Source organism: Coptis chinensis, chromosome 5 (assembly GCF_015680905.1).
Source record: "Coptis chinensis isolate HL-2020 chromosome 5, ASM1568090v1, whole genome shotgun sequence".
Classification (NCBI taxonomy): Eukaryota; Viridiplantae; Streptophyta; class Magnoliopsida; order Ranunculales; family Ranunculaceae; genus Coptis; species Coptis chinensis.
This window is the reverse complement of record NC_141460.1, coordinates 54200807-54211004: the sequence shown is the minus strand read 5'-3', so window position 1 is coordinate 54211004 and position 10198 is coordinate 54200807. Positions and strand designations below refer to the sequence as shown.

General features: G+C 37.8%; 1 protein-coding gene across 1 annotated transcript; it reads left to right on the top strand.

The window, feature by feature from the left end:
- Window positions 1–7080: 7080 nt before the first annotated feature.
- Window positions 7081–8368, top strand: LOC147497974 (uncharacterized). The gene is made up of 5 exons (XM_086563078.1): window positions 7081–7249; window positions 7330–7474; window positions 7602–7757; window positions 8012–8206; window positions 8278–8368. Exons 1-5 carry the CDS (start codon window positions 7081–7083, stop codon window positions 8366–8368), a joined length of 756 nt encoding a protein of 251 aa, XP_086419204.1.
- Window positions 8369–10198: the final 1830 nt, after the last annotated feature.

The following is a 10198-nucleotide window of genomic DNA, read 5'->3' as shown; positions in this document are numbered from 1 at the left end:
TTAACACTAATTCCAAATGGTGCAAACCCTCATCAAAAGAATCACCAAATACGGAGAAATCATCCATAAACACCTCAAGAAACCTTTCTACCATGTCAAAAAAAATGCTAAGCATGCATCTCTGGAAGGTACCGGGTGCATTACATAACCCAAATGGCATACGACGGTAGGCAAAAGTTCCAAAAGGACAAGTAAATGTAGTATTTTCTTGATCATCAGGTGTAATACATATTTGGTAATAACCGGAATAACCATCGAGAAAGCAATAATACTTATGACCGGCTAACCGTTCAAGCATCTGATCAATAAAAGGAAGAGGAAAGTGATATTTCCTAGTGGCTAGATTCAACTTACGATAGTCAATGCAAAAACGCCACCCAGTAGTCATACGGGTAGGAACTAACTCGCCATTCGCATTCTTAACTACCGTAATACCAGACTTCTTAGGGACAACCTGAACCGGACTCACCCATTGACTATTAGAGATGGGATAAATGATACCCTCATCTAACAACTTGAGAACCTCGACTCTCACTACCTCTCTCATGTTTGGATTAAGGCGTCTCTGGAATTCACGGGTTGGTTTAGCATTCTCCTCTAGATGAATATGATGCATACAATCAGTGGGGATTATCCCGTTAATATCAGCAATAGTCCACCCTAAAGCTATCTTATGGTCTCTATGAACCCTAAGCAATTTACTCTCTTGTTCACTATCAAGATTAGAAGCAATAATAACAGGCAAGGTCTCATCAAGCCCCAAAAAGACATACTTAAGAGTATCAGGTAATGGTTTCAACTCAAGCTTAGGAGGACTCTCTATGGAAGGAAATGGTTTAGACTCAGAAGGGGAAAGAGGTTCTACCTTGGTTTTCCACTTATTAGTATCTAAGATTGAGGTGGCATCCAACAAAGCATTTACTTCACAAATAGAATTATCCACATCAAAATCACCACCAAAATGAGTTAAACAAGACTCAAGAGGGTCATCAGAATAACTTTCCAAGAAAGTCTTGTGAACCACACTGTCAATAAGATTAATATCCCAAAGATCATCAGGTTCAGGAGGTTGTTGACTCACATTAAACACATTAAGTTCTATAGTCATATTACCAAAAGAAAGTTTCAACACTCCATTACGACAGTTAATGATAGCATTAGATGTGGCCAAAAATGAACGACCTAAGATGACAGGAATATGGTGTTTAAGATCTTGAATAGGTTGTGTTCCTAGAACAATAAAATCAACTGGGAAATAAAATTTATCAACCTGAATCAAAACATCTTCAACAATACCACGTGGAACCCTGACAGACCTATCCGCCAGTTGAAGTGTAATCGGCATAGGTTTCAATTTACCAAGACCAAGCTGTAAATAAACTGAATAAGGTAACAAATTAACACTAGCCCCCAAATCAAGTAATGCCTTCTCAATCATATGATCACCTATAACACAGGATATAGTAGGGCATCATGGATCTCTAAACTTAGGTGGAGTGCGGTTTTGAATAATCGAGCTCACTTGCTCAGGAAGGAAAGCTTTCTTATGCACATTCAACTTAAGTTTTTAGCATTACACATATCCTTAAGAAACTTGGCATAAGAAGGAATTTATTTTATAGCATCAAGTAACGGAATATTAATATGAACTTGCTTAAACATCTCCATTATCTCATTAAAAGTATTTCCTTTCTTAGCCTGAACTAACCTCTCAGGAAAAGGGGCTTTTGGTATATAAGATGGTACATGACTAGACTTGAAAGACGTAAGAGGCTCTAAGCACTTCTTAGAAGCATCACGACTATTCGAACCACTTACATCACTCTTCTCGCCCTCACACTCTATAGGATCAGATCTGACCTCAACATCCCTAGGTATCTCAACCCTATTATCAATATGTTTACCACTTCTAAGAATAGTAATAGACTTGGCTTGCTCCTGGTGGTGCTCTTGGCTCAAGTTAGAGCCTATTTCATACTGTCCCTTTGGATTAGCCACTGGTTGACTAGGAAACCTACCCTTGTCCCTTTCATTCAAAGTATTAGCAATTTGACCTATGGTGACTTCAATCTTCCTAATGGCTTGAGCATTATCTTGAGTAGCAGGTTTGGTGGCCTGCATAAACCTGTTGGGTTGTTTCCTGGAATTTCATGGTGTTTTGTGATAATTAAGCAATGGCTTCTTCTATAGGTGAAAGTTTAGGTGGTTGAGGTTCATACTGTAGTACTGGGTTTGAGTTACCCACGGGGCCTCCCTGATGTATACCCTTAGACCAAGACAAATTGGGGTGGTTACGCCACCCTGGATTATATGTGTTAGAAAAAGGATTATTGCCTAGTTTTTGGTATGAATTAAAAGCATTGACTTGTGCAGTTATGCTAGGGCAATTATCTATAACGTGATCAAGACTATCACACAAAACACAACTAGGGGCCTCGATATTGTTAACCGAAGCTGGAGACTTTGTCTCTTTTTCTAGCTCGAGGACTTCAACTCTTCTAATTAAAGTGGTCATCTTAGCGTTCATGTCAAATTCCTTGTCAACGTGGAACAAACCATTCTGTGTAGTGTTACTAGCCACCTTCTTAGGCTCACGGCTAGTTTCCATCTTTGGACCTTTTAGGAGACTTCTTCTAAAAAGGTCCATGCTTCATCTACGATCTTCTCACGAAATCTCCGGTACTCATGGTCTCAATCATAGCCTTAGAATTAAAATCAAGACCCTCATAGAGAACGGACTATCCTACCTTTCTAGGCCATGGTTAGGACACTGCAAAGAGCATGTCCTTAAATCTCTCCATACACTTCCATAATGACTCTCCATCATTTTGGCAAAACGATGATAGACTTTTTCTAAAAGCAGTCGCCTTATGATTAGGGAAAAAGTTTTTTAAAAACACAACTTATAACTTTTCCCAACCCGTTATGGAATTCGATGGAAGAGTGTGAAACCAACTCTTCGCTTTCTCCTTAAGAGAAAATGGGAATAGTTTCAACTTTATAGCCTCATCGCTAAACTGTTGAAGTTTAACAGTCCCACAAATATCTTCAAATTCCTTTACATGAAGATATGGATCTTCCTCATCAGTCCCCCTAAACTTAGGAAGTAGCCCAAGCAAATTGGGCTTTAACTCAAAGTGATTAGCATTGGTCGGCGGGGGAACGATGCAAGAAGGTCGAGTAGATCCTAGTAAGATATATGAATTCCTTAATGAACCTAGGTACTTGGGCAACAACATCATTATTATTGTCACCATGTCAGCAAAAATTGGTGTATTGCCGACAAAGGTTATGGGTATCTCTAACTTCGGCGAGATTTCTAATCTTCCTATGGAGTGTCCGCTCAATTTCTGAATCAAATGGTGCTAACTCGATTATTGGATTGAGTCTCAATCATAAACCACTTCTAAAACCTAAGACTCTAATAAATGATGCAAATGATGCTCACACAAACAATACCAAACAAATATTTCAACCTAGATTGAATTTTAAATATTGTTTAATATAATTGCTCCTAAACCCAAATAACACGATTCCCGGTTCTTGCAGGCAAAAAGCAACCGTCACTCGATCCATGTAAAAAGGGTTTTCCTAGTGAGCGTGCTAAAACATGTCCTAATGCAAGATGTCTAAGGATGGTCAATATGATTTAACCTTCCTAAATGCAAGAAATAATAAAACAACAAAAAAACACATGAAACAAACAAAATTCAACCCACAAAGAAAAGAGATGTACCCGGTGTGAGCCTTCGAGGGCTACTACTGCGACGCCGGGTGACGACAAGCAAGCAACTTCACAAAGTCCACAACAAAATCAATAATTACTATCAACCTTGTAAGAAGAAATCTTTGCTTCTTGCCTGCAAAAATCAAAATTAGACATGAAAACTAAGAAATAATAAAACTACGACTAAATTTAAAACTATTTAATCACGATAAATAAAACTTTAAAACTCAATTGTACCACTACAATCTCGCAGTTTAAAAAAAACTTGGTAGGAAATTAGTCGGTCTAATTAAATAGACTAATCTAATCCTAGTTAAACCGCAGTTTAATAACTATCGTTGAAAATAGTTGCGGCAAACAGGTCGATCCCACAGGGATTGCTATTTAGGGACAATTGAATACTAAAATATTACTTATCCTAATTCGAACAATGTTGTTTTAGAGAAAGTTGGAATTAACTACTCACTAAACTATTTAAACTACAAAACTATAACTTAAATAATTGGGTTTTATCAAATGGGAAGAGAATTCTAGGACTATTGAATCCACCGTAGACTGCATTTTATATTTCTAAGAGTAATTTTAATGTTCCATTTAATCTGAAAGTAGCACGAGGGAAAGGTAACCCTTACTTTCTCGATGATATGATCGCGGATAATCTTAACTAAACATGTATCTTCTAAAGTTTCGCACTGGATCAAACTCAAAATATTACTCGCCTTTTTACTTCGCATCTAATAATATCTAAATTTGACGTCAACAATTAAAACAGCTTAACTAATAGCAACAAATATCGAACTATAAAGCATGCATGACATACTATATGAAAGATATAAGCTAGCTATCAATACATGAAACTAGAAGAATATAGCAATTTAAACTAACTCGGAAATCATCGAAATTAATCCCCAAAAAAATACAAACATTAGCCTAAGGTTTCATCCGCGCCTAGACTTGGAGTTCGACTATACATAACAATATCAATGAAGGGAAAACGAAATTAAAAGAAGAGATAATCATCGCAAAACCGTAGTCCCAGAAGTTGGTGTCGTCTTCTCCCAATTCGGTTTGCCCAAGCTTCAATTCACCGATGCTAACTCGAAGTTTCTCCTCCCCAAGATCTGATTTTTCGGATATTCGGAACGCCCTTCTCTTTGTTTCCCTTGTATATATAGAGGTTTGGTTAGGGCAGTGTTTGATTTGAATGGAATTCAAGTCGGTTAAAGAGTTTGGGTTTCGATCCATTCGGAGAATAACTAGTTAATTCTTTGTCTTATTGAGATTCATTTTTGTAAGAATCATAGTCGGTGATCGGGTGGGATTGGATGTATGGATTGCTAGACAGATGGTTTGGTTTTATTCGGTATTCCATTTCCATCACCGGAATTATCGGGATGTTTTATTCTCTATTCGGTACTCCTGTTCGTGAGAAATAGGAGAGAAATATAAGTGTTGCTACGGTGCATCTCAGGTGGACTTTAACTGGTACAACCATTAGTTACTAACTGGTTTGGTCCAGTCTTTATGTCTCAGTTCTTGTCTTTAATCCACTTGGTATTTAACTAATGGGCCAACTCTTAGGCCCATATTCCACAAACAGATCCTTGGCGTGGCGCATTAACTATTTGATGGAAAGCAAGCCTCACAATTTTAACTTCGATCAACTTCCCGTCCTTTTTAGCACTTTCCCGTAATCAAGTCGATTTCTTCAAAAACCATAAAACACACTAATCAATCGAAAAATATATAAGATAAATAGACTAACTCATACAGATTTGGGTATAAATATGTAACAATTAGACGCTTATCACCACCTATTTGTCCTCCCACCTCCACCAACTGCTCATAACTCTCCCCCACCACTTGACTCCAACATCACTGCTCATAACTTTCCCCCACCACTTGACTCCAGCATCACTACTCATTACTCTCCCCACCACTTGACTCCACCCTAACACAACTGCCCATAACACCCAAGAAACCTTTACAAGTCATCGAAAAGTGTTAGAAGATCACCTAGATTCAGTCCAGTTCCCATTGAAGTTCCTACTCAAAAACCTAAACTAGTTCCCACTCAAAAACCTAATACAGTTCCCACTCAAAAACCTAAACCAATTCCCACTCAAAAACCTAATCCAGTTCCCACTCAAAAACCGAAACTAATGACACCTATAAGAAAGTCGAACAGGCTTAACATACTGAAAACTAAACCACTTGTAGGTCCCAATGGAGAGCCATTGGTCTTTGACATTTCTGATGATGAAGAAACTGGTGAGCCACAAATAAGAGAGGAGGTGACTAAGAATGTAGTTGAGGGGCACAATGGTGTTTAGTCATCTGGGAATGATGTGCACTTGTCTCAATTAGATCTTGTTGATGATGGTTTCTGTACTCATAATATTAATGAGTTTCTGGAAAAATTGAATGAACCTAATGGTACTCATGTTGAAGTTATTGATGTGTTAGAGGAATTGAATCCTAATGGTAGTCATGGTGAAGTTATTGATATGTTAGAGGATTTGAATCATAATGGTACTCATGCTGAAAGTGTTGATGTGTTAGAGGATTTGAATCATGATAAAAGGGATACTGAAGAGCCTTTGTATCAGTATGGTCAATCTTTTGGGCAAGTTTTTGGTACTTGGTTGGATGTAGGGTATGATAGCACTGAAGAAGATAGTGATGAAGAGTATTGTCCTACAGGTAGTGATTACTCTGAGAATGAGTTAGATAATGATATTGATCCAATGATGGTTGATGAAGAAGTCCACAATTTAGAAGAAGAATTACAAGGCACTGTTTTGGGAAATTGGTCCATGGGAACAACAAATGTTTTCGAGATTGAGGACATGGCTAAGGTTTCTGACCCTGTTGAAGCTTCTAAAAGGTTTGGCACATGTGAGTTGAAGCCTAAAATGACATGGGCAACTGTAGAGGATTGTAGAGAGTTCTTCCAGACAATGGCAATTAAGCACAAGTTTAGTACACAACAAGTAAAAAATGACAGAGAGAGATACATTTTGGCATGCAAAGATCCTAGCTGTGAGTGGACTATAACTGCTACTCTTACCAGAAAAGACATGCACACTTTTGTTCTTCGAAACTATAATGATGAACATACATGTGAAGCTAGTGTGAAGAACAAGTTTACAATGTGCTAGAGCACCATGGGTGGCTTAAGCACTTAGAAATAAGATGAGAGAGCATCTAGATTACAGACCTAAGGATATACAAGTAGAGATGTTTTTCAGTATGGAGTTAGCATATCCTATTGGATTGGTTGGAATGCTAGGACATTGATGCTTTAAGTGATCAATGGCAATTATGAGGAGGGTTATAGACTAGTCCCAGAGATGTGTAGGCAGATTATAAAGTCAAACCCTGGTAGCCTTGCCAAGCATTTTGTGAATGAAAAGAATCAAAGTTTCATTGGTGTTGTTGTTGCATTCAAGTCATCACTTGATGGATGGTTGAATAGGTGTAGACCAATTGTTGATCCGGATGGCTGTTTTTCAAAGGCAAGTATGGTGGGTGTTGTTTAACTACTATTGGATTGGATGCCATGAATGGGATAGTCCCTCTTTGTTTTTACATATGCAAAGGGGAGAATAGGGATACATGGAGGCAATTCTTATGTGAGATGAAGCCATTTATTGACATGCATAAAGACAAGCTTACCTTCATCAGTGATAGACAAAAAGGACTAATAAGTGTTGTTGATGAGTACTTTCCATATTCAAATCACAGGTAATGCCTAATAAGTGATGTTGTTTTTTGTATATGTATATGTTGTATATGCCTAATAAGCCTTTTTTTTTTGTATATGTTGTTTATTTCAGTCATAATGATAATATGTATATGTTTTTTCTTCCAGGTATTGCTTCAGACATATGTATAAGAACTTCAAAAAGAATTTTGGTGGTGAATTATGGGAGAATCTAGCTTGGGGTGCAGCTAAGGCATACAAGCAACAAGAACTGATAAAGATATTGGGTGTTATCAACAAAACAGACAATAAAGCTTTGGATTGGTTAGACAATCGAGCCAAAGAGTTGTTGTATATGGCACACTTTGACTAGACATCAAAGTGTGATGAGTTAACCAATAATTTCAGTGAAAGCTTCAATTCCTGGATATTGTGCATCAAAGATAAACCATTAGTCCATTTTATGGATAAGTACAACCTAAATTAGTTGCAAATGGTTTATAATAGAAGGGAATTGTCATTGTCATTGATGCCTGGTGAAGTTGTACCAAATGTGTTGTTCATGATAAAAAAAATAGGGAGTTGAGATACAATTGGTATGAGATAAAGGGTGTATCAGATGTTGAATACTTAGTAATCAACACCAAGACTGGGATTAAGTACAATGTTGATATTGACAAACTTCAATGCTCTTGTATTGAGTGGCAAATGTTAGGAGTGCCTTGTGTACATGTTGTTGCAGTCCTTGGACCAAGGAGGCCCCAGTGGGCAAGGTAATTTACTTCATTGCATATTGTTTTAATGTGTTTTGTTTTTGTTATTAATTAAGTCCATTTTTTTACAGGTATTGCAATCCAAATTTTAGTCTCGAAGCATTCAAAGCAACTTATGCAAATTATCTTTATCCACTTGATAATATTGAGGACTGGCCATAAATAGTAAGTCCATACTACTTTCATAACTTCCTAACTTGTTTCTAACTTGTCCCTAACTTGTTACTTTCATAACTTCCTAACTTGTCTTAACTTGTTACTTTCATATTGCTTACTCTATACAGGAAAGCCCATCAGAGTTGGTTCTGCCTCCTGAACACACTAGAAAGGGTGGAAGGCCAAAAAAATAGAGAATTAGGAGTGAAGATGAACCACTTTTTTTTTTTTTTGCCAACAAATGTGAATATATTATAAAGATAAATAAAAGGTTACATATTAGAGTTTCTTACTACATGAGGAACAAAATGGCATCTTGCTACACTCTAAGAAAATCTAAAGTATAACTGGTCCTGGTTTTCCAAACTTGTGACAAAAGGTGGTCTATCCACGCTCCATACAAAACCATCCTAGTCTAAAGTGGCTCCATGCTTTGCCGCAACATCCGCGCTGAAGTTGGCTTCCCTCCAGGCATGCGATATCCTATAGTAGGTGAGCGCAGTAGTAGCCCTCGCCCATCTCGATTTCAGAACCTAAGGAATGTGGCCATTAGAGAAGGCAAGTGCAACTGACTGTGAATATGTTTCTAGCCAAACACGTGTCAAGTTTCTTGCAACTGCACCTTCCTATGAACTACTTGAGACTCATAGAAAATGAGCAAAGTGTGGAACACCTGGTCACAATACCTTAACTTGCGATGCAAGAAAGAAAGGGGTTCATGGCAAGAGAGGGATGGGTAAAGGCCAAGGTAACTCTTCATTGTTAACAAATGAGTATTTAAAGTTAGTAATGGTAGTTAACTAATGAGTAATGATTTAGTTGAAGGTGGACAAGACCATACTGAAGCAGCATCTGAACAACAACCACCAGAGCAACATGCTCCACCTGAAGAAGCCAATAGGAGAGGGAGGAAAAGAAAGAGTGTTCCACTGCAACAAGAACAACAAGTGGAACATGAAGCACCATAAGTAGATAAAGGATGAGTTAGAGCAAGGAGCACAAGGCCAAGAGGAGGAAGAGCACCAGCAGCAGAAGTTGAACCTTAAGTAGCAGCAGCACCAAAAGGAGGAGTTAAGGCAAGGAGCACAAGGCTAAGAGGAGGAAGAGCACCAGCAGCAGAAGTTCAATAGGAAGCAACAACAACACCACCACCACCACAAGATGAAGAATCCAGAGGAGGAAGTAGAAGGCCAAGAGGACCAACACCAGGCACAGGAGTGAGGACAAGGGGTTTATATAGGTTGATGTTTGGAGATGACAATGTACCAACACCTTCAACACCTCTAATGAATTTAAGTTAGAGAGCTGCAGAGCCACTTAGTCAGACACAGTGAAAGCAAATCCAAGACTGAATGTTGTTGTGAAAACAAACTCTTTATCATTTCAGTTTTTAGTTTTACTTACATTTTGGTACTTAAGCTATTGGTCTGGTGTACTTTTGGATTTGTAATGCTATATTTTGGGATTAGATGTACTTTTGGATTTGTAATGCTATTTTGGGATTAGATGTACTTTTGGATTTGTAATGCTATATTTTGGTATAAAATTTGTCAGTTTAATGTCCTCTGCTCTGTTTTGTTTGAAATTTGTCAATGTTATGCTATTTGGAGTACCAACAACAATAATAGATCAGATAACATTGGAACATTAAGCAACAACAACAAGACTGGGACATGGACTCAAATATCTCTGGAAGAATAACAACATTGGAAGAACAACATTAAAAACACTAGATGAACAACAACATTAACATACTTAGCATTAACACCATCATCATTATATCTCAAGAACTCCCAACACTGTTAGAAACAACTTCCTCACATTCATCATCCGCCT

Excerpts from the sequence above, each read along its gene's own strand:
- LOC147497974 (XM_086563078.1), top strand. The coding sequence starts at position 7,081 with ATGTGTAGGCAGATTATAAAGTCAAACCCTGGTAGCCTTGCCAAGCAT. Across the intron at positions 7,475-7,601 it reads TTTCCATATTCAAATCACAG|GTATTGCTTCAGACATATGT; the intron begins GTAATGCCTAAT and ends TTTTTCTTCCAG. Across the intron at positions 7,758-8,011 it reads GACAATAAAGCTTTGGATTG|GGAGTTGAGATACAATTGGT; the intron begins GTTAGACAATCG and ends TAAAAAAAATAG.